Raw genomic sequence first — 25,328 nt, forward strand, 5'->3', positions numbered from 1 at the left:
CCTCCAGTCTTGTGATAATATTTCTTACTCCTCTCCCCAGTCTATACATCTTATAGTGATGATAACAAGCATTTCTTCAGCCCTCACAATAGTAATAATAATAATAATAGCTAACATTTATATAACACTCGAAAGCTTATAAAGCACTTTACATTTATTATCTTATTTCATTCTCACAACTCTGTGAGGTAGCTGCTATTATTATACCCATTTTATAGATGAGCAAACTGAGGCTTAGAAAAGTTAAGTGATTTGCTTCTTAAGTTGTCCAGCTATTAAGTGAGGCAGGATTCAAACTCAGGTCTTCCTAACTCTCAATCTGGCATTCTAACTATTAGGGCACATAAAGGTCCCTGGACAGAAGCTGTACAAGATGCAGGGGATATGAAGATATACAAAGACAAGATGGAAAAAAAAATCATTTTTCTTAAGGAGTTTAGAACCTCACAACACCCTTTTGAGGTAAAAATGTAGTGTGACTCCTCCCCATATCAACTGGGTGGTGCAACGGATAGAGGGCTGGACCTGGAGTCAGGAAGACCTGCATTCAAATCCAGCCTCAGATACTTACTAACTGTGTGACCTTGATCTGTGTGCCTCAGTTTCCTCACCTTTAAAATGAGGGTAATAATAGCACCTATCTTACAAAGTTGTTATGATGATCAAATGAGATAATAATTGTAATATGCTTGGCACAGAGCCTGGAGCAGAGGAAGCACTGCATAAATGTTTACTACTACTGCTACTATTATTACCACTACTACCACTACAACCACTACTACCACTACTACTACTGCTACTACTACTACTACTACTATAACTACTATTAGTACTACTACTCTGTTATCATCATCATTGTTATTGTTATTATAGGAAAATTATAGAGGTTCAGTGAAGTTGTGACTTAACTGTGGTCACATAGTTATGAGCCCATATATTCCTGCCTTCAGATGTTCCGCTACCCTCTAAGGAAGTGGTTCAGTGAGACATTTTGTCAGGCAGTATGGAGTTAAAGTGATTTCATTTGGTTTTATTTTGTTGTTTTCCAATATTTTATTGCATATCTCCCATTCTTGAAGACTCCTCAGCTGCTGGGACAGACTGTTAGAGCTTGTGGGCATGCCAGTTAAAACTAATTGAACATCCATTATTGTAGAATGCCTGGGCAAACTGACAGCATCTCTGTAAAATGGAGATTGACATTCTTTGGGCACCTGATTTAGGATGCTTGTAAATATTTAATGCATCTGGGTATTTTTTTCCAGCCTAGAGAGTGGAATAATGCTCCTGAAACATTATTCCTATAATATCAGTCTATTGTTGGAAAAGAGCTTCTGAAGAAGCCCAATGTTTCTTAATTCTTCCTTCATTTCTCTTCACATAAATAGATAAACATTAATGATAAACCTTGAAAAGACTTGACGAGCCTCGTAGAAATGTTTATTAATAGTCTCCAAAGAGAGCTTATTTAAGTATTGCTTAAGTAGAAAGCAGTAGTAGAGAGAATATTGGGATTGGAGTCACAGGTCCTAGGTTCAAGTCCTCGATCTTATACTGTCATGGCTAAGTTGCTTGACCTCTCTAAGCTGTGGATGGCAATAGTAGTACTGTCACTACCAGTCATGCAGACTTATAAACATTGTCACATCTCCCTGGTAAGACTGATCTCCTTAAGAGTTTCTGGTGGTTGTTGTTGGTGAGTTGTTTTAATCATGTTGGACCCTTTGTGACCCCATTTGAGGTTTTCATGGCAAAGAAACTGGAATGGTTTGCCATTTCCTTCTCCCGCTTATTTTATAGATGAGGAAATGGAGGCAAACAGGATTTAAGTGACTTGCACAGGTCATATAGTTAGTAAGTGTCTTAGGTCAGATTTGAACTCAGATCTTCCTGACTCCAGGCCCAGCACCACTTTGAAAGTAAGAGACTATTTTTGCCTTGCTTTGTGTCCCTAGTGTTTAGCAAAGTGCCTGGTTCATAATAAGCCTTTAAGGAGTACTCAGTTGATTGAAAGGGTAGACTTTAGTTCAAGATCTGCCACTTCCACATTGCCTCTGTGTCTCTGGATGATTCACTTGACCTTTTAGAGCCCTAGCCCACCCTCAGTGATAATAGACTGGGGGACAGTTGCTGATTTGCACTGGTGGATGGGTCTTCCTCCTCACCAGAAGCCTCCTGTACTGATGAAATCACAGGTCTAGATGAACATCAAATGCCATATAAAATGTGTGTTGCAGTTACTAACCCATTCTGTTCTAACCCACCCCTCTCCTTTGGGAAGAAACTCTTAAAACCAATGAGTATTTCTGGTCCTCACTCTAGGCCCTGCTTATCGGCTCTCTATCCGTCCCATCCAATTCAAGTCAATAAACACGTATTAAATACCTTCTGTGTCTAAGCTCCTAGAGATTCAGAGGTAAAAATAAAAAAGCTCCTGTTCTCAAAGTGCTTACACACTCTACCGGGGAAATACCGCATGTATATAGATGAGTAATTTGGGGGGGGTGGTATGGTGAGGCAATTGGGTTAAGCAATTTGCCAGGGTCACAGAGCTAGTAAGTGTCAAGTGTCTGAGGCCAGATTTGAACTCAAGTTCTCCTGACCGTAAGGCCGGTGCTCTATCCACTGTGCCACCTAGCTGCCTCCAGATTAGTGATTTCAAAGAAGTTAGTACAAAGTAAGTTTGGGAAGATGAATACTAACTATTGAGCAATCAGAAAGAACACTTGTAGGCTGTGGTATCAGACCTATATTTTGAGGAAGAAAGATTTTATTAGACGTGGTTGAGGAAGGAAGTGCATTTTAATATAGGTGTCATCTGTGGCAGTTTTCACTAAAGGAAGAGTTTTATTAAGAATATTTGGTCTCGCCCATTGAAGTTTCTTGTATTTGTTCCATAATGTGCAAATGTTATGTTATGCACGTGTTAATTGTCATTTTCATCAGATGGCTGTCTTGTTTAATTGCCTGCTGTTTGCTGATCCTGATTCTGGTCTTTTACTACCTGGGATTATTGTGTGGTGCCTGTGGTTATAACAAACACAAGACTCCAACCAACCGTGGCTGTGTGTCAAACACTGGAGGCAACTTCCTCATGGCGTGAGTACTTCCTTTCTTTGTAACACATTCAAGGGAAATGTTCCAGAGTCCCAGGTTGGAGGATGGAGAGTGGGGTGATCCCATGGATGGACCTTAACAATTTAAAGAAGCAATTTAAACAATGTAAAGTACCCAGCACTGTGGGTACTCTTTAAGTTACGTGCAGCCTTTCATGTGTGATTTCTTTTGTTTGGGTACCTTGCCAAAATGGGTAAAAGTATAAATGAGCATCTAAGCGAGTGATCTCCAAGTTGGGTGCATGTACCCTGTGGAGGAAAGGGTGATCGAGGTGATTCTTTCAGTTGTGGGAAGAAAATAGTAGAAATTCTATTTAAATTTATTTTAGCTAAAATAAGAAAGATGTTAAACTTTAAATAATTGGTATAGAAATTGAGGTACCCCCACTAGGTCTGTATGTCAGACAACCACCTCTCGCAGATAATCCTTAGAATATCCTAAAGGAAGAGTGGGAGTGCTCCAAAGTGGAGAGGTTGACTGTGGCACCCTGACTCACTCATCTACTTTCAGTATATTGTAGTTTATGGGGGTTGATGAATTGGATTTATGGATCACATTATAAGTTGGAGACAATTTTCTAATATGTTTAAGAATCTTCCCAATGAATAGTTTTAGGATTTTGAACTCATTTGTTATAAATGTAAAAATGTGAAAAAACCAAATGTAAAAATGCAAGAACATTAAGGTAGACAGAAATTCACTAGCTGACTTTTGACACAGAATCTTTATGTAATTGGTGGATGGGATTGAAATTGTCGTAATTTATCAAGCTCAGCTAAAGATTCACTTCTTTGATTTGAAGCTCACTCTTGAGTCTTTTACCTCTTGTTCAGGAGATGGGTAACATGTTTCATGCTTAGTCCTTCTGTAACTGTAGTTGGTCATTGCACTGATAAGAGTTCCTAATTTTTTCAGTTGTTTGCCTTTCCCATATTGCTATCATTGTATAAACTGTCGTCCTGGTTCTGTTCACTTCAAATGGTATCAGTGATAATACAGATCTTCTCAGGTTTCTCTGAAACCATCCCTTTCATTATTTCTTACTACATTATCATATTCCATCACATTTATATACCATAATTGTCCAGTTTATTGGTAGTTCCTCAAATTCCCATTCTTTGCCACCTCAAAAAGAGCTGTAAATATTTTTATACATCCTTAGAGTTGTTTCCTTAGGATTGATCCTTCCCCTCACTTTCCCCTTTCCCTCCTGTTTCTCTGAACGAAATGTATTTCTGTACCCAATTGTGTGTGTGTGTGTGTGTGTGTGTGTGTGTGTGTTCTTCCTTCTTTTGACCAGTTCAGATGAGAGTCAGGATCCCTCCATCCCTTACTCCTTGTTTGTATAGATGTCTGCATGCACACCATGATTATGAGATAATTTTACCTAACCTTCCTTGCCTCCTGCTCCAATGTATTCCTCTTCCCTTCACTTTCCATTCTTAAGATCATTAAGATGTAACAGAAATCCCCCCAAGCCTTGTCTGATTGGGACTCCCTTTATGACTGCTGATGGTGTTAGAGGTCAGCTAATGTATCATCTCCCCATATTTGAACGTAAGCAGTTTATCCTTGTGTGGTCCTTTATCCTTGTTCATTTGTTTGCCTTTTTATGTTCCTCTTCAACCCTTTGTCTGAACCTCAGTGCAGCTGGGGTCTTTCCATCTGGAATACTTGGAAGTCCTCTATTTCATTAAATTCATTCATTCCTTTATTTCATTAAAGTTCCATTCTGCTACCCCCCAATGCCTTGTAGCATCGTACTCAGTTTTGCAGAGTTAGTTATTCTTTGCTGTTACCCAATATCCTGTGTCTTCTGGGATATGGTATTCCAAGTTCTTCACTTCTTTATAGTCGTGGCTGCTAAATCATATGTGATCCTGACTGGATCCTTGGTATGTGAATTCCTTATTTCTGCCTGCCTACAGTATTTTTTTTTCCTTTTGCCCTGGAAACTCTGGATTTGGCTGGGAGTTTTCATTTTGGAGTTTCTTTCAGGAGGTAACCAGTAGATTCTTTTGTTTTTCTACTTTGCCTTCTAGTTCTAAGAGCTCTGGGAGTTTTAAGATTTCTTGAAATAGGATATCAAAACTCTTTTTTTTTTTTGGTCATGGCTTTCAGATAGTACAATGATTCTTAATTTTTTATCCTCAAACTGTTTTCCGGGTCAGTTGTTTTTACTAAGAGATACCTTACAATTACTTCCTTTTTTCTTTTCAGTCTTTTGACTTTGTTTTAATATTTCTTGACACCTCATGGAGTCTTTGGTTGCTGTTTTTCCATTCTGATTTTCAAGGAGTTTGTTGCTTGGGCGAGGTTTTGAACTTATTGTGCCAAGCTGCTAATTCCCTTTCCAGTTCTTTCTTTTAGAGCCCATACTTGTTTTCTAATTTTTTCCTCGAATGTTCTCATTCTATTTATAAAGACATTTTTAACTCTTTGGAAACTCTTGCTTCATCTTTTGTAGGCATTCCAATTTAGTTTGTGCCCAAGCTGTTTTTCTCTGAGGCAATGCTTATGGATGCTCTGAAGTCATTCTCTTCTTCTGGGTTTGTGTCTTGAGCTTTGACACCATAATAGTCTTTATATAGTGCGGTTCATTCTTTCAGCCTCTTTCTTGACCTTGAACTTCGTGTTAGGGCTGGACTCAGTTGCTCTTCTCCTGGTTAGTCCTATTACTGCTTTCTTGAGGATTATTGGGTGAGGTTGAATGTTCAGATATTTCAGAATCTCAGGGACAGGCTAAGGAGCTGCGATCTTTCATTGCTCCCAGAACAGCCTGATCGCTTCCTCCTTGATCTGTACTCTGCAAGTTCCTGACATGGGTTTAGGTCTGAGCCCAAGCAGCCTGTTCCTGGCTCTGCCTCAACGTGCAGCTGCACAGATTCCTGCCCTGGTTACTCCTCTGCAGACTAGGCTAGATGCTAGAAATTAAATTGTACTCTGCACCTGAGCTGTGACCTATACCACTGTTGCTGCTGCCTTCTGAACTTCTTCCTTGCTTGGTGCGTGGTGGCAGGCCTCCCCAACCAGGACTTCTGCTCCCCTGCACAATGTCTCCTCAGTTCTCTCTGGATACGTGATCCAGAACACGGTGGTAGGTGACAGCATGGACAGTTCACACTTGGGACCTCCTCTTACCTGTTACAGAGCCTTTCTGTGTGTATTAGAGTGTGCTGAGGTATGCTCCTGGCCCAATCCTGTCCCCAGTATCTGATGATCTTATCTACTTATGCTGAGCTGGGCTCAACAAAAGACTGTGACTTTTTCTGGTTTTCCCCATCATGAGTTGATCTGCTGCATTTTCTAGATCTGTTTTGAGGAGCCTTTTGGAAGCAGTCTCACTACACTACTCCCTACCACTCTCCCTTCCTGGCTCCTTTTTTAAATTTGACAGCTAAAGGGGCGGCTAGATGGCACAGTGGATAGAGCACCAGCTCTGGAGTCAGGAGGACCTGAGTTCAAATGTGGCCTCAGACACATGACACTCACTAGCTGTGTGACCCTGGGCAAGTCACTTAACCCCCGTTGTCTCACAAAATAAATAAATAAATGAACAAATAAATAAATAAATAAATTTGACAAGTGAGTAGCAGATGGACTGGAGTGGGGAGAAACTTGATTTAGAAGGACCATCCTGACTGCTATTAGAATAATCTTGGTGTGAGGTGATGAGGACCTGCACCAGGCTGGTGGCAGTGCCAGAGGAAGGAGAGGGGGACAAATATGATAGATGTAACAAGGGTAGAAATAACAGGACTTAGCAGTTGATTGGATATGGGCAGTGAAAGAGATTAAGGAAAAATGAGAGTAACAGTAGGATCTTGCCTTATAAGCTGCCTGTGAACCAGACTGTTATCAGAGTCCAGCTGAGGAAGAAACTGGTCTTTCTTTGCCATCCTAAACTAGAAATTGAGAGCAAGGACGTGTATTCATGCATTTAAGCCTAAGATAGTAAATTCCCAATGAAAAGGTCCACTTGTGTGCTGATTTGACTCAAAATTGAAACTTGATCTAGAGGGCTGTTGATTGTGAGGCTGCTACTTAAAGTGCCACCATTTTTGTACTCTGAATTCCCTGTACCCCCAAAGCAGCATTGGAGTGAGCTGCACCATTTTGGTGGAGTGGCTTGAAGAGTGGAAATTAAGTCGCTGTGTAGTCACTTAGTGTACCTTTCATAAATTGTCTTAAACTCCCTCTCTTCCCTCTCCCCCCCACCCCAGTGAAACTACGATTTAGGATGAATCCAAAGTGTAATTCTCAGGCCAGAAAACACCCCTACCCCCGACACACCCCTCTTCTGCTGAAATGCATGATATTATTCCTACAGTTTTCATAATGCATTCTATGATTGACAGAGAGAAAGGGAGATGTTGAATTCCAGAACAGATGTGTGTTTTTATTAAGGTTTAATTCATTCGTTGCCCATAATGAGTTTTAACCCCAAGTTTTTTCAGAGTTGACTTCAGGTGATCCCAAGTATTAGGTGGTCTCATGCCTTTCCTGTTGGTTCCCTCAGCACTACTCCTGCTTTCCCTCATTTTATAGACATAGCATATCTCTTGTAGACATCTGGTAAATAGCCAGAGAATTGCAGGAGTGGAAAATATAGTAGGCACAGTCAGGATAATCAGACTAATTAGAATTGTTAGAAGAATGTGTTATTTCATTTGGAAAATTGTTTAAATGATCTTGGAAGCCCAGAAGGAAGAAATGAATTTAGCTGTGACAACATTTAAGCTTCAGCTTCTTCTGTCTTTTAGAAGGGGGGGGAAGTGGGAGATGGTGATATGACTTCCCATGACAATCAGCCTAGAGGGGTAGAAAAAGAATTAAAAAAGCCTTTAAAAAAGAATCAGCCACAGCTATAAACCTCTATGGTTAGTTGAGTCTAGTGAAAATGGCAAATTGTTGTTAATAATAAAAACATTGATGGCATATATGGACACAGAATTGGTGGGAAGCCATGTGGGTAAAAGAGGGGTGCCACTAAACCTGGAGGGGAAATAATTCTGTATAGTGGCTCACTTTAAGCTCACTGGATTGAAATGAACCTAATTTAACCATTGAAACAACTTCTTAGATTACTGATGGTCCCACCTTTACTCTCCTTTCTTCTCCTCAGTCAATCCCTGGTTACTTTTACTCTTCCAGATATCTCCAGTCTCTTATCTCAGGATAGAAGTGACCCACCTTGTCTCCAGCCAACTCCATTGCTACCATTAGCCTCCAGGGCTAGTTTTCTGTCTGCATCTTAATAAGTGCTCTGGTATCCACAAATGAAGCCCACAAAATCTTTTGTTTGTTTCTTTTTAATTAGACCTTTCTTGTTTGGAGTATCCTGTAGTTATCTGGAATGTCATCTGATAAACACTGATTCATATCTGCAGTATTAGACCCGTAATATCCTGTTTGATAGAATGGGCACAAATTCACGAACCACATTTTAGGGCCATGCAGAGAACAAAGATAAGCTTGATTCCATTCAAAGGGATTCCTTTGATACCTTAATGGTTTGGACTGACTTGTAACCTATAAAAACCTATAGATTGTAGATCCATCATTTCCACATAATTGTTTTCAAAGATAGTGAATACTTTGTGAGTCTTAATAGATTGGTTGATCTTCTCTCTTTTTCTTCCTTCTCCAGTGGAGTTGGATTCAGTTTCCTGTTTTCCTGGGCCTTGATGATCATAGTGGTTTCCACATTTGTTTTGGGTGGGAATGTAGAAAAATTGGTCTGTGAACCCTTTAAAGACAAGACTATATTTCAGGTAAGGATATGGCTAATAGTGTTTTTGCTTTTGGTTTTTGTGTGTGTGCCTGTGTATTTTGTTGTCATAATCCAAACTTTTAAATTTCTATAATTAGTGTGTGGCTTGGGGGTGAGGGGGAGAGGAGTTGGGGGAGTTCAGTAAAGAGGCAAAAACTATGGAGGAGAGGAGAGCAGAGGAGGAAGCGATTAATCAAATGAATTGAGGGTCTTTGTATCAATGAGAAAAAGAAACAGTTCAGATTCTTGGCTATAAATAAAATAATCTGCATTTATTATTCAGGGTAGTAGTTGCCCTTTAAAACAATGAACATTCTTTGTGGAGTCAGTCTATAAATAACATTATATTTGAAGAAGTGTTTTGTGAAGCAGAGATCTAATGCCAGAGATCTTCAGCTATTAGAAGAGGCAGTGGTATTGGAATGGAGTATTTATCCCCATTTGGTCTTAGACCTCTTTCTGCAGAATCAGCTACTGAAGACCATTAAGGGAGCTGCTGGTAGTAAGGATATTTTAGTTATTCAGCTGTACCAAAGGAAACTAGGTTCAGGCCACTATTTTGCTAAATTAAGTCCTTTTGGCTTTATAATGATAAATAAACCAATTGTTCTTCCATGTCCCAGTCTTACTTTACTGAACAGAACTAGCTTGGTATTGCATTGCATATGCTACTCCATGGTAAAGCCGTGCATTCAAGATCCATACCATAGGGGAGGGGATGGAACATTGAATTTAAACTTGGGCTTGAATCCAAGCTTTGCTGGGTGCCACCATAGGTAAGATACTTACCACTTCTGAGCATCTTTTCTGGGTCTAAATCCTATGATCCGTTTCCTACCTTTTAACTGGAAAGCCAAGATTAGAATGGGAAAATTAAACTGTCTTCTAAATGCCTCATATATAAAGCAAGTGAAGAGGAAGGGGAAATGTTGAGATTATTTTTTACAAAATTAATGTAATGAATTACCTCTGTATTAATAATAAGAAGGCTTTTGGGTTCTAGGTTTTGGATACCCCTTATTTATTCAATGAACAATGGAAAAACTACCTTTCGGGTCTCCTGTTTAAAAATCCTGATGTTAATCTCACCTTTGAGCAAGTTTACAGGTACAAAAATTACCCGATAAAAGCTTTAGTATGATATGGTGATGGTTTTGTTTGGTTTTAATTTTTCAATATGAGAGCATTGCCTTCGAAAGTCTGCACTAGGTAGCTTCTTTATAATATCCTTCCATCTTCATGGTAATTTCAGTGGCTCTTCTCCAATGCCCCCTGCAGCTCCATTCTGTCTTTTAGCACAGAAAGGGGACTGGATTTGGCATCAAAGGATCTGAGTTTGAATCCCAGCTCTTCCATTTACCAACTATATGACTGTGGGCAAGTCACTTCATTTCTCTTAGCTTCCTCATCTGTAAAATGTGAATAATATGGGTTTGTTCTGAAGAAAGTACATTATAGGCTGTAGGGTTATTTAAAAATATGAGGAGTCATTCATTACCCAGGGAACAGTATACAAGTATTCATAGAGCTCTCTCCTGGGTCCTAACTGATAGATTGAAACCCACAATCTTGTATACTATCCTTATATGATTAGTTTGCACATTGGAAAGCATTTACCTTTTTTCTCCCTATTCACAAGGGCTTGCAAAACTCACCTACAACTTACCTTCATTGAATGGGCATTTAACAACCTGGAAATGTTTTAGCATCATCTGCAAACTGAGAGAAGTCACTGAATGCTCTGTCTTGTAGCTCATACATTAAAATATTATATAAAGACAGTCTTAAGCATTAATCTCACAGGTATCCCTCTGTTTACTTTACTCAGAGAAGTTCCTGTTTATTACTTTTGTAAATTTATCACCATCAACAGATTCTAATAAGGAAAGAAATCAAATATGTAATCTTCAGATATGGATAAGTACTATACTTATGATTTCATTGATGAAAGAACACGTGGATAAGGAAAATCTCTATCAGAGCAGGTTGGCACCTCTCTGAAAATTACAGTTTTGGAGAATTGCCTAGAGCACTGAGAGATCAACTGATTTGTCCCAGGTCTCACAGTCAGTTTGTGGCAGAATCCAGGTCTTCTAGAATCTGAATGCTGCTTTCTATCCATTAGTTCTGCCGTCTCTCTGGATAAAACTAAAATTCAGGCTACTAGGATACTTGCATTGTAGAAACTGTCAGGTGATACAGTCTGCATCCCACAGTGTCTAGCAAGTTGTAAGCACTACATAAATGGTGGTGGTGGTGGTGGTGGTAGTGATGGGGGTGGTGGTAGTGATGGTGGTGATGGGGGTGGGTGGTGATGGTGGTGATGGGGATGGTGACAGTGATGGCGGTGATGGGGGTGGTGGTGATGGAGGTGGTGGTGATGGGGATGGTGGTAGTGATGGCGGTGGTGGTGGTGGTGATGGGGATGGGGATGGTAGTAGTGATGGCGGTGGTGGTGATGGTGATGGGGATGGTGGTAGTGATGGCAGTGGTGGTGGTGATGGGGATGGTGGTAGTGATGGCAGTGGTGGTGGTGGTGATGGGGATGGTGGTAGTGATGGCGGTGATGGTGATGGGGATGGGGATGATGGTAGTGATGGGGTGGTGGTGATGTCAGTGGTGGTGGTGGTGATGGGGATGGTGGTAGTGATGGCGGTGGTGGTGGTGGTGATGGGGATGGTGGTAGTGATGGCGGTGGTGGTGGTGGTGATGGGGATGGTGGTAGTGATGGCGGTGATGGTGTTGTCAGAGTTTTCTAGGGTTGCCTGGGGAGCTTTCACATGTGTAAACAATCTCCAGTTTATGAGCAGGTAGTGTTACAAAGGTTCATTTAATTGGAACTTGGAGCTAATTTTTCCCCAGAAATAATGTTATCAATTGTCATGAAGGTCCTCAGCTATCCCCCACAAACTCATTTAACTCATAATTTCCTTCAGTCCAGTAGATATTTATTGTAAGTCTACTACACTTAAGGATCCTGTATCAAAACTCATTACAACTTCCAATTCAGAGTGCCTAGAACATGTTCAATCTCCTGATAATACATCAGTACAGGGAGAGGGAACTCTCCCAGTCCACTAATACTTGTAGTATCAAGATTGGGACTTCCAGAAGATACAAGGGCATAGCTATAGATTTGTGACTGTGGGAAGGGGAAAGATGAGGGTATCACAACAGGGGAGAGGAATGTAGTTCCAGTTGGTGTATACAGTAGGAAACTATGGCAGAGAAAATTTAGTGATTAGCCCAAGGTTACATCGCTAAACATTGTCCTTGATTTGGAAAACCGATACTGACTTTATTTATGCCTGTCCCCTTGATATAATCACTCCATATAATTTAATTTTATCTGTAACTGGTCCAAATAAAACACGAAAGGAGGGGTAGAGGTGGAATGGGGGAAAATCCAGATCTAAGGGAAAGTGGAAAGATGTCATTAGTAGCTACCTAAGGCTTCAGTGGTTCTGCCACCTTGTTGATGTGGATTTTCCTTCCATCCATACAGATTTCAACTCATCCCTGCCTTCTTATCCTTTGATTTTTTTCCCCATATTTTTCCATGCATCTAATGCAGATTATCCAATGTGCTAGAGGCCTTTAGTAGATTGGTATTGTACTTGGACTTAGGAGAACCCCTGAGTTCTATTCTTTCCTCGAATACTTACTAGTAGTGTCACTCTGGGCAAGTCTCGATTTCTTTTGGCTTCGGTTTGCTCATGTGTAAATTGAGGATAATAATTGCACCAACCTCACAGGGTTTTTGCAGGGTGCAAATGAACTAGTGTATGTAAAGTGTTTTGCAAACCTCAGGATGCTCCTCTCTTACCCTTCACTTTGGGTATATAATTCGCCGACTACCATTTCTAATCATACATTTCTTTGTTGCTTTGAATGTTGTCCTTCATCCCATTCACTTTCCCTATAGAGTTAGGGGGTTTGCTTCCTAGGATATTTTTCTGTGGCTGCTTAATCCTTATATAAAAGACCAAAAAAAAAAAAAAATCAGGAGAGAGTATTTACTGAATGCATGGACATAATTACAAAGGTTAGAAAGAGATCAGAGAGCCTTGGAAATAACTCATTACACTCTTGGTTCCATTGGTGTATCCTCAGCAATGAGAACCTCTTCCCCCTTCTCAGATTAAAAAAAAAAACAAAACAGAAATTTCGGGTAACTTTCTTCTTAATCATCAGCAAAGAACATAGATAGCACCAGCTTGGCCTTTCTGAATATGATTGATGTATTTATTTCCCATAGTGACTGCAAGAAAAATAAAGGCATTTATACCTCTCTGCAGCTTGATAAATTCTACAATATCAGCAAATTTCTGACCATTAGTCAGGTAAGTCAATAGAACTCTGTATGTAATGGACATATTATTCCATGTAATGAAGTTATCTCTCATGCTGCAGAACTTGCCTTGTGGGTTTACCAATAATAAATAGTCTCAATGTGATTTGTTCAAGTCAGAGCTTCCTGAGGAAGGCTATATGTTCCTCCACAGTGGAGTCTCTTGGCACATGATACCTCCTTCCCCACATTTGAGAGACGGATTACGTAATGGGTTGTTTGTCCTTTTGGAAGTGATGTTGTCAACAAAGGGCCAGAATTCTCCTGGACTTGGTTGGAGTCAGGAAGACCTTGTTCAGATAACCATCTCAGACGCTTACTAGCTATATGATCTTGGACAAGACTTAATACATCTAAACCTCAGTTTTAATAATCTGTAAAATAGGGGTAATCATGTCTGTAGTACTTACATCATCAGGTTGTTTTGAGGCTCAAATAAGGAAGCATATTGCTTTGCAAACTTTAAATCATTATGTAAACATCTATTAGTCTTATTAAAGCCCCAGTCTCTTCAGTGATATGGGACTGGGTATTTCAGTTGCCTGTTTTTGAAAGGCAGCATGATATAGTAGAAAAATCCTGGTGATGGGATTAGAAGAGCTGGATTTGAATCCTAGTTCTACGACTTATCCATTGTAAGACCTCAGCAAATCACCTGAACTTGCTGGGCCTCAGTTTCCCTATATATAAAGTGAGGAAGATAATTCCTGTAGTACCTGCCTTGCAGGTTGGTATAAAGTAACAGATGAAAAGTACTTTGTGAATTTTAAAGTTCTGTTTTGCTGTCAGCTATTAATATCACTACTATAAGCCCTCCCATGATGACTTTATCAGTGATTCAGATTGAATATGTCATCCCAAATTCAGTCAGATCACTCTTTATTATCTGACCTGTGTCCTCTGCCCCACCGTACCTCCAGACCTTTGCTCATGCCTTGCACTTATCCAGATCTTTCCTCTTCTTCAAGGCATAACTCAAGGTCACTCAAGGAGACAGCATAGTAGATTGGAAAGATCCCTCAATTTAGAGTCCATGGCCAATGGCTCTTCCATTGACTGACCTTGGGCAAGTCCATTCACTTTCCTAACCTCTCTTAAAGTTTCCTTATTTTTAAATACTCTCCTTGTCCTCCAAAATCTTAGGATATTTATGTTTTTAAACTATTTCACTTAACATTTTGTTATACAGTGTCCCCAAAGTCTTAGTGCAGTTTGAAACTTTAATAGCTAAGGTGCAGAAGCTTGTGATGTAGTGGGTGTAGTTATTGGGGGGCCTTGGAGAAAGCTCATCACTCACTTGACCTTTTGGCCTTTAAGGTTTTATGGTTTAATAATTAGCTTAAAAACTTAAAAGACTTTTGGGACATTGTATATAATATTGTCTTATTTTCCTGTTGTTTTCTCTGTCCAGTCCCCAACTATGTGACTTCTTTGGGAGGGCCCACGCTTTTATATCCCCCAAAATTCTGGGCGTAATAATAGGCACTGACCAAATCCCTTTTGCTTGGTCATCTGGTTGCTTGGTTGGGGCTGCCATGGTGCAGATTCCACCAGTAAGGCTAGTCATCATTTTGATAGAACTGTTCAAAGTACAGTCTTAGCCCATGCTGACCTGTTTAAAGATCAGTGTCATAAAGCCCTTTGGCAGTGTGGTGAAGGTGAAGCCTGTGGGACCTTTCTTAGAATCATAGTATTAAAGGCATAAAATAAAATACAGAGGATTATAAAGGAAACCAATTACATTGAAAATCAATGATCAAAACTTTTTTTTTTAAGTTTACAGACTAGAGGTTAAGAATCTGGATTCTTGGGGGCAGCTAGGTGGTGCAGTAGATAGAATACCAGCCCTGGAGACAGGAGATCCTGAGTTCAAATTCAGCCTCAGACACTTACTAGTTGTGTGACCTTGGGCAAGTCACTTAACCCCATTGCCTAGCCCCTCCCCCCCAAAAAAGAATCCCTATTCTTGAGTGAAGTACTAGTCAAGTAGGGAGTTAATATTCCCTGCTCAACACATAGGTTGTTTGCTTTCCCCTATCCTGCCAGTTTTTATTGCTTATTCTCCTTCCCCTCTCTCTCTCCCCATCTCCCACCTTCTTTTTCTCCCTTCTTCTCTCTTCCCCCTTCTCTCCCGCTCTGCCTCTCCTCTTTCTTCTTCCCTCCTTTTCTTTCTCTTCTTTCCTCTCTTTCCCACCTTTTTCACTCCCTCCTTCCCCCAATACCTTATCTGTACATATCTGTATTTATGTTATCCCCTTGACCTAAATCGAATATAAGCTTCTTGAGGACAGTATCATAAGACCGTAGATTTAGATTTGGAAGAGACCTTAGAAATTATCTAGTGCAGCCCACCCTCCATTTATAGATGAGGAAACTGAGGCTCAGAGTGGTTAAGTAGTTTGTCCAAGGTGTTACATACAGATAATAATCAGCAGAACCAGGATTCGAACCCCAGTCATCTAACTCCAAATCCAGCACTCTAACCACTATACTGTGCTACCTTTTGTTTTTGTGTTTGTATTCCCAGTTCTTGTCTCAAAGCCTTGCACATAGGAGATTTTTAAAGAAATGTCTGTTGAAATCAATTTTAATGATGCTATTTTCTTTTTGCTTAAAGAATTCAGTTACACATCTCTGTGGAATAAATTCATTTCTACTTCCCATGTTTGTTTTTAATTTTTTACTACAGTATACCCAAGATCTAACAGTTCAGTTTGAAAGTATTAAAATAAACCTTAGCACCATAGTTTTACTGGATGAAGTGGGAAAAGAGAACCTTTTGAATTTCAGTTTCTCAGGAATAGATGGAATTGATTTTGCAGCTTACTTGACTGAGGTAAGATTTCTATAGTCTTGAATCAATTATTTAGAGAAAATAAAGCTTTGAAAATATTTATGCCTTTTACAAGTGATAGGGATTCTGTCACCTGTAACAACAGCACCTGAGCCCAGGATTTGGGATCTGGAGATCTAGCTTGAATCCTAGTTCTGAGGTTTACCATTTCACTGACTAGGAAGAAGTCACTTAACTTCTCTAAATTTGTGTTTCCTGTTTGTAAAATGGGGATAACATATACAGTGGAGTGTAAGGTCTTTGATGGCCAATAGCCAAAACTGTTTAGTTTTTGTATTTGTTTTGTATCATTAGTGCTTGTCACATTGCCTGGCTCACAGTAAGTGCTTAATGAGTATGTTTTTGCTCGCTCATTCATTTGTTGAATTGAATACTCGTACTGCCTATTTCACCTGAAATTCTTGACATCCTTTTTTTTAGGTCAATAAGAGTATAACAAAAGTGGATCTATTATCATTTGCCAATGATTTAGAAGCAAGAGCAGAACAGTTGGTAAGTTTAAATTATTTATTTGAATGTGACAGCTGTTAGGAAATAATGTGTGTAGTTTGCTTGGCAGACATTAAAGTGCTACATAAATGTGAATCATTTTTATTATTCTCATTATATGTGTAAAAACCCTTGGGCACTTGTAGCAAGGGCTCCCACTTGTCCCATTAAGGGACCTTGGCTTGAGAATCACTTGGATCAGGTCCAGTCTTGGAAGAACTTGACTTTTAAAAGGGGGATGTCAGGCTTTTCTTGAATTGTTGCCATATTATGTCCCCACTCCAGAGCAGAACTTTGGGGGTATCTCTTAAATGAAGTTTAGGAAAGGGTCAAGTCTAGGGTTTTGCTGGAAAGGATTAATAGGGTACATTCTAGAAGGGAGCACAATATACAAAGTAGATCACGTTTAGGACAGATCTATATTTCTTCCAGTATCCCCCCCACCCAAAAAAAATGTTTGAAACAAAAACGATTGATAACTACACATTGACATACAGTCTTTAACACAGAACTTCAAGCGTTCATGTGGTTTTTGTTAGCAACCTCATTTTCACTTTGGCATTGACAACCATACACATTTGCAGCTATGTGCAATAAAGAAAAAAATGAGATGCCTAATGCATACAGTGAAGCATCTATGTTGTGGAGTGGTTGGTATTTTATTAGGCACTTCAATGATCTTGTTCCCCTATTGTTGTAAAGAGCTCCATGTGCGTACATTTTCATTGTTTGCCTTTAAAACTTAAGTTTTGTGTTACAATTATGCCCCCAAAGTGTAGTGCAAGTCCTTAAGCTCTAAGTCAGTGACGTAGCTTAGTGAGAAAACAAAGATGTTAGATAAATTTAATGCCAGAATGTCTGCAGCACAGAATTAATTTTGTGTTATGAAGAATTGCACACAAATGAGTGTGTTTTGAACAATTTCTAGCAAAAGACTAGTTTTTGATTGTTAGGGGAACCTAACCTCCTATTTCCTGTGGGTTCAGCTTATCAGCATTCATGTTTTTAACATTTTCGAGGAATGTTACCCTCACAAAAATTAAGGATTTACTGTATTTAAATTATGATACAATAAGTTAAAAAATAAATAAATAACATGTTGTAGTACTTTGAGGCTTGCAAAGCACTTTACAAGTGTTATCTCTTTATCCTCACAACAGCCCTGAGAATTAGGTACTATTATTTTCTCTATTTTACAGATGATAAAACTGAATCAATCAGTGGTTAAGTGACTTAACCAGCATCACATAGTTAGCAAGTTCCTGAGACTACTTATTTCTTTCAATTAGTTTTTAATCTGTCTTTCCATGGACCTGTATTACGCGTAATTTTTCTTGCATCATAATCTGAAAAGGATGCATTTAATATTTCTACATTTCTGCATTGGATTGTGAATTTTTTATGCCCTAGTACATGGTCAGTTTTTGTGTAGGTGCTATGTACTGCTGAGAAAAAGGTGTATTCCTTTATCTTCTATCCCCATTCAGTTTTCCCCAGAGGTCTACCATATCTAACTTTTCTAAACTTCTATTCCCCTTCTTTCTTGTTCACTTTGTCATTAGATTTATCTAGTTCTGAGAGGGGAGTTTGCTATCTATTTCTTCCTGTAACTCACTTAACTTATCCTCTAAGAATTTGGATGCTATGCCACTTGGTGCATATATTAACTCAGTTATTTCTGACTCCAGATCCAACACCTTGCCACCTATCAAGATTGATCCTTAGAACACCAAAACATGAAGCACTGTGTAGGACTGTTGAACAAACATTTCACCCTTACCTTTGTCCTTTACTGTCTAAGAAACTCTTGAGATACATGTCTTCACGCAAGCTCAGTCGTGACTTGACGATAGTCATTTTCTCCTTTGAGAAATTGCTTTGGAGTTCACCGCCTACCAGGAAACCAGTACCTAGATCCAAAAGTTCCTGGCCTCTTTAACTCATGAGTTTGCTGCCAACATTAGGAACGTCTATCTTAAGTTTTCTATTCAGTCACCTATGCTTAAGGAAAGAAACACAGAGCAAACGAGGCAACAAAAGATTTAGGGTTTTTTCTTAGATTCATGTAGATAAACATGCCTCACTGCTACATGCAGGTAACCGTCATTGCTGCTAGGGGAGAAGGGGAGAGAAATCCTTCTTTGGGAAGTCTAAGGAAGGTTGTTAAAATGTAGAGTCATGCATTCTGAAGAGAGGGAAAAGAGCCTATTTTCATTTTTACCTTTAAAATTCAAGTTTTGTGTCATAATCATGCCCCCAAGTCATAGTGCAGGTCGTTTGGGCTCTGAACCCAAGTATGCAAAGTCAATAATGCAGCTTAGTGAGAAAATAAAGACCTTAGTTAAACTTCATTTCATAATGTCTGAAGCTACAGGTGTTGCTTTCCTGGCAGGAGGTCATCTCCAAAGCAATTAATGAAAAGTTCACTGAACCAAAGGCTTTTCTTCCTATCGCAGGGCATAAGGGGACCAACCAGAAGCCTCAGGTTACACATACCCTTTATAAGGGGTAACCCAAGTAGGCACATCAGGTCCTCCCCAGTGCATGCTTCATGTGAAGGCAGGTATTATCTGTGCCATTCTAAGGAATGTTACTAACAAATTCCTGCATCTGAAAGATATCCATTAGGAAAACAGACCCTTTCTACATAATCCACATTTCTAACAATAAGTTTCATAAGGCTTCCTGGTTCTTTTTTTAATAATTTACTATCTCCTTCATTAATTTTGATTCTATGAAACAGGAAATAAGTATTGTTGCTTCATTCATGTCTGCCCTGTTGGGGGAAGTATAGCAGAAGAGTCCCTGCACTTAGTCTGGAGGTCTGCGTTTGAATCCCAGCTTTCTACTTCCCGGTCCTGTGGCTCTGGTGAAAGGCATTTGGTTTATGTCTCTGAATCTCAGTTCTCTCATTTGTATAAATGGAGATAATAATACTTGGTCCTCCCTGTCACCCAGAGTTGTAGTTGAGGAAAGAGCTTTGCAAAACCTTAAAGCTCCAGATAAAAGAGAGTTGTTATTATAACCACATCCTAAGTCATGCTGTGTGTATTTCAGCCAACCCAAAACAACAAAATCCACTTGTCTTTAGGCAAGACAGGGAAAGGGACTTTGCTTTAATCCTTCTGAAAGCATTGAAGCACTTATCATGAGTTCTCATGCTGAGGGCGTGAGAGAATGTGCAGGGCTTAAGAATTTTAAACTTTACTCTCTGTATTATGTAGAATACAGTGACTTTAAGTGGAGAAAGGATAGCAGAGAAATTCATCAAGCACCCTCAAGCTTGGGTTTTGTCTGCTCGGCTATTATTCTTCCTTTCCTTTACCCATTCCCTTGCTTATCAGAAAAACAAATGAATCAGAAAAGCTTAAAAATCAGTCTCCAAAGGTTTCCATCTATACTCCCTGCTGCTCCCTTTAAAAGGAGAGATGCATGTCTGTCCCATGTTCCTGGCTTAGTTCATGTTACTAATGTTATTTTTCCTGGGGAAGCCTGAAGTGCCTACTGATCTTGCATTATTTTTACTGTATTTGTAGCCCAAAGGAGCTTTGGAAAATGCCCTGAAAGGGCACGCAAGCAATATTCGAATGATCCACCGTCAGCATGTGATCCCTATGGAGCAGGAAATGGTAAATATGATTTAACAAATAAGTACCCAAGACATAACTCACTGTCACTTTTTTTCCTACCAAAAATGTATTCATAAAATCTTCTCTAGTTTAGAAGAATGAATGGCATGTTGCCATTTCACGTACATTAAGCTAGGTTTTAGTGTTGCTCCTATTAAGAAAAATTTGACTGCTGTGCTCCAGTGTCTACAAAATGGTAAGACAATTAAAACAAAATGTCTGTCACTTTACCAGTCTTCCTTGCTGGTTTCTACTTTTCCTTTTTTTAGCCTAAGTGTTTGAGTTCATCTCAATGTAAGTGGGATACAGCCTTTAAAAATGCTGCTGATATAAAAATGCCTTTTAGGACATCTCTATGCTTATATTTCTTTTTAAATTGGCCCTTACTTATTTTCCAATTCTTTCTCTCCTAACTGACTGTCAAGAAATATGTTAAAGCCAGGGTAAGTGCCTTATTTTTATACAGTAGATAACCTTGTGAGTCATTATTGTCTTTCTGCTTTCTTTTTTCCTCTCCTCTGTTTTCGATTCTCCCTTTGTCCTTCCTAGTCACTGTTTTCCCTCTTCTTCCCCCTCAGCAAAATTGAATGTATGTTGTTTGCGTGTTATGACATGCTTGGGTAAACTGGATCTTTCACAAATAGACACGATCATTATCATCAGGCATTTATCAAGAACTTACTAGGTGCCGGGCATTGTGCTTTGTGCTAAGCCCTAAGGATACAAAGAAAAGCAGAAACAGCCCCTGTCCACAAGGAGCTGCCATTCTGTTGGAGGAGACAACCTGTGAACAACTGTGCACTAGCAAGATTATATTTATATATGAGACGGAGAGAGACAGAAACAGACACAGAGAGAGAGAAAGTGGGGGGTGATCTCAAGAGGCAAGACACTAACATTGTCAGAAGTGAGGGAGAGCAGCGTAAAGACCTCTTGCAAAAGGTGCAATTAGAAAGTAGAACCAGGAGGGGGATAGAACATCCCAAACATGGGGGATGGCCATTGTAAAAGCACGGAGTCAGAAGAGGGAATGTTGTGTTCCAAGGAGCAGCAGGCAGGTGTGTGTTATTAGATCATAGAGTATTTGGAAGGAAGGGAAATGTACGAAGACCAGAAAGTTAGGAAAGGGCCAGGTTGTGAAGGGCTTTAAAAGCCAAGTAGAGGATTTTATATTTCATTATGAAGGTAATGGGGAGCCACTGAAGTTTATTGTGTGTTGGGGGAGTCAGCTGATACAGTTAGATCTGAGCATTAGAAAATCATTTTGTGTGGTGAGTGGAGGATGGACTAGAAGGTGAGAGCTTGAGGCAGGGAGATCAGTCATCCCAGGCCTAGCCATGATTTCTCTGAACCATGTTGCCATGTTGTAAGTAAGTTCTCTGTGGTCAGGGATTGGTTTTTGTTTTGTCTTGTGGGTCCCCAACAGCCTAACACACTGCCTTGCACAATGCAGGTACTTGTTTAAATTTTGTAGGATTCTTTTTGACGAAAAGAACTGAGGAATACTTAAGGGGAGGGGAAGGAAGGGATCGGAAGGGAGTTGGAGATGAGTGTTGTCACCATCTTCAGTTATTTGCAAGTTTTTCTTGTAGGACAAGCTTTAGATTAAGCATTGTAAGTCCAAGGAACAGAACTAGGAGTAATGGATGGATGTTGTAGGAAGGCCTATTTTGAATAAGAGCTTCATATCAATTAGAGTGGTCCCAACATGAGCTGCCATTTAAAGTAGTGAGCTCCCCATCCTTGCGTTCCTATTCCTAATATATTGTTTTTTAAATGCTAATAAATTGAGTTTTAAAAAAAAATTAAGTTGATTTTTATTTACTATCCCTGAAGTTAAAAAAAAATCACTCATGCTAATTAGCCAATTTTCTCTCTTTCCTTTTTTCTTTCCAATTCCCACAGAAATCAGTAACTGCTAATCAACTATTCATAAGTTACTATTATTTTTCATTCTAATATATGACCATTTCATGCATCTGGGAATACTTGAATGCTTATTTTTTTCATGTTCTAGTATTTCTTGGGTTAGAAACAATTTTGTAAGGTCATTCACTTCTGCTATCAGTATCTAGCAGTTTTCATAAAATGAGGCTGTTCTGCCGCTGTTAGGCCTGTTGAGATTATTGCCAGACCAGAACAGCGATGGACTGATAGCTGAAGATCTTGCTGTCTCCTATAATGATGTGGAAAATGTGATTTTTGCTTATTTCCCAGAGCACTTTAAATCAAAGTATCAGGTTACTACAAAAGACAGCAACTGAACTTATGGTAAGTTTTTGTTGTTTGTTTTTGCCTCTGGGGAGGTCCTTCTATTTTAAAATGTCTTGTAGCCTGGTTTGGGGGAGAATTACTTCATTGTACATAAAGAAATAAGAAATAATAATTGTGTTTATTATTTTTATATAAACAATATTTATTAATAATAAAACAAATACATAATAAAGTACATAAAGATAAAGAAAAGTCCTTCTTATCTTCAGCCACTTTAAAATTCCAGACTTATAGCTTCTATGAAAGCATCTATACGTACATTGGAATAATAACAGTGGCGTTAAAGACTTTATCTGGCTGTATTTTTGCAGTTAACTCAGAGTATTGGGAGTGGGTTAGAAGGCTGAGCAGTCCTGCTGGTGTAGACCAGTTCTACTTCTCAGCTATTATTTGTAAATGGCCTCCAAGGATCCTCATTTGCCTTAAGCCACCCTGGATGTTGCTTTCTTCTCATTGATAAAGTGACGATCACATCATGGTTTTTGGTGCTTGTGTGGGCCAGTTGGATTTGCCAACTTCCATGGCCAAAGACTGGGCCCCTGACCTTTTCTGTCAACTTCAGAAATGCCCGTGGGGCTTAGATCAGTGCAAATCTTTGACCACTACTGATAAACCCCTCCAAACTGCATGTCCTTGTGCTAATGCGCCAGCACTGTTATTTGTCATTCATAGAAACCACCATGGACAGTGGTTAAACAGGCAGAGTGGAATAAATGGAAAGGACATAGGAGTAAAAGAAGTCAGGAGACCTAGGTTCCCATCTTATTTCCTGCTGCAAACTGCCTGTGAATCCTGGATCAGATACCACTTCCCTTCCCTGAACCTCCTTTTCCTCATCAGTTAGAAATAGGCACGAGACTTGATGATTCTTTTGGCTCCTGCTGAGGGAAAGAGAGCTGGACTAGGAATTAGTAGAATGAGGTTCTTATCTCAACTCTGACATTTCCTTTTCATGTGACTTTTAACAAGTCATTTAATCATGATTTCTTTATTTGGAAAATAGAAATAAATAATCCTTATGCTAACTTACAACAGTTCTGTGAAGTGAGGAAAGTACTTTTTCAACTTTAAAGTTAATATATGACTTATTTTGCTGCTATTATTATATAATTGTACATACTTGTGTAAGAATATCTAATTACACCCTTATATGTCTTGGTACTATTATAATTTTTTTCCCCAGGTTAAAGTGTCTCAAGTCATTACAACTGTGGAAGGTGCTCAGTTCCTCATTAATAATAATGCTTCCTCTATTATTATTGAGGTAAATCTTTTTTATTTTTAAAATGTGTCTGTCTGCATGTACTATACATGTACATATTCACGTATGTAATATTTATCGGTAAATATAGCTATATATGCTTAAAGAACTATTTTTCTATTCAACAAATTCTCAGGAAACTAAGAAGTATATGAATATGATCATCGACTACTTTGAACAGTATATTCAGTGGGTCAAAGATTCAGTAAGTGTGCTGTCTTTCATGTTCCTGGCATAGTCTAGTCATATCATTACCATCAGTAAAATTAACAAATGCATTTGCACATCACTTGGTTAACTATGAATAAAAAGTAAGTTGGAGCTCCTTGAACAGCAGGGAGAGTCTTGGCACTCTTGAAGAGAAGGAAAAGGAGTAATGCTCTTGACTTGCTTGCACACAGTGTACCTTTCCCCCTTGCATTCATTGTTGAGGTGGTTTGCGGTGGTTGGTAGGAAAGATGCCATTATCCAGAGGTGATCTCCAGCCTGTGTCTTCACGTGCTGATAGTTCCATCACTCCTGGAGAACTCTTAGTAGCAACTGCTTGCCTACATTGATCTCCAGTATTGCTGGAGATTTCCAAAAGCTTTAGGCTCAGCTACGCCACCAAGCTAACAGTCATGTTCTTCCACAGACTCTACTGCTGACTAGCTGCATGACTTTGAACAGGTCACTTCCTTTATCTCAGTTTCCCCATTTGTAAATGAGTTGATTGGATATGACAATTAAGTACCTGTTGTAAACAGAGAACCATGTCAGGCACTGCACAGATGGTCCTAGAAATATGAAATAAGACACAGCCCTTGACTGTGTTCTGCTTCCGTTGTAATGGAACAATGCAACAGATACACAAGTGCTGTGTGAGACTTTTATGAGGGGTCAGATGAGGAAGGCCAAACATTCCAGGCATATGGAGTAAAAAGTAATAGGAGAAAGGCACAGAAAAGGCAGGAGAACATGAGGAATGCACACAGAATGATGAATATTATTCCATTTGGGCTGGAGCATAGTCCAAGTGGAGCGGAGCAGTGGGATATGGATAATGGAGAGGAAGGTGGTGCCATATTTAGGAGGATATTAAACTGCAGCTTCAGGCTTCGCCATCTCCTCTTCCTTTTTGACTCTATCTTATTCCATTGGTTTCAGTGAACACCTCTATGCAGATAACTCCCAATTCCGTATATCCTGTGCTAGTCCGCTTATAGAGAGACACTTCCAATAGATTGCTTTTGTCTTCTCATCACTTCAAACTTATGTTCAAGATTGAACTCATCACCCTCCATCTAAAACCTGTTCCTCCCTCTTCTTAACTTCTGTTTCATTTAATGGCACTATCATCTTCTCTATCACCCAAACTCAAAGACAGATACGGGTTTTCTTTTATTCTTCCCTCCTGCTCATCACCCCCAAAATCTGTTCCTTGCTAAATCCTCACTAGTCTGACTCCCAGGATATTTTGGACATCCATACTGGAACTGCCCTAGTTGAAGTTCCCTTCTAATCTCAACCTAGACTAGTTATAATTGCATCTTAACTTGTCTTCCTGCTTCCAGCCTATTCAGTCTCCAAACTGTTTTCCA

The 25,328-nt window shown here is 39.4% G+C and overlaps 1 protein-coding gene across 4 annotated transcripts in view; it reads left to right on the forward strand.

The window, feature by feature from the left end:
• The window catches only part of PROM1 (prominin 1), a 153,293-nt gene that overhangs the window by 113,103 nt on the left and 14,862 nt on the right, over positions 1-25,328 (forward strand). For all 4 annotated transcript variants that reach the window (XM_020992810.2, XM_020992865.2, XM_020992871.2 and 1 more), the window contains 10 exons: positions 2,947-3,099; positions 8,768-8,891; positions 9,894-9,997; positions 13,149-13,233; positions 15,931-16,077; positions 16,516-16,587; positions 20,121-20,213; positions 22,431-22,484; positions 23,671-23,751; positions 23,885-23,953. In XM_020992810.2, coding sequence (XP_020848469.1) covers positions 2,947-3,099; positions 8,768-8,891; positions 9,894-9,997; positions 13,149-13,233; positions 15,931-16,077; positions 16,516-16,587; positions 20,121-20,213; positions 22,431-22,484; positions 23,671-23,751; positions 23,885-23,953 — 982 coding nt within the window. The remainder of the gene's footprint in view (positions 1-2,946; positions 3,100-8,767; positions 8,892-9,893; positions 9,998-13,148; positions 13,234-15,930; positions 16,078-16,515; positions 16,588-20,120; positions 20,214-22,430; positions 22,485-23,670; positions 23,752-23,884; positions 23,954-25,328) is intronic.

The sequence above is a fragment of the Phascolarctos cinereus genome, unplaced genomic scaffold, assembly GCF_003287225.1.
Source record: "Phascolarctos cinereus isolate Bilbo 61053 unplaced genomic scaffold, phaCin_HiC Scaffold_9;HRSCAF=440, whole genome shotgun sequence".
Classification (NCBI taxonomy): domain Eukaryota; kingdom Metazoa; phylum Chordata; class Mammalia; order Diprotodontia; family Phascolarctidae; genus Phascolarctos; species Phascolarctos cinereus.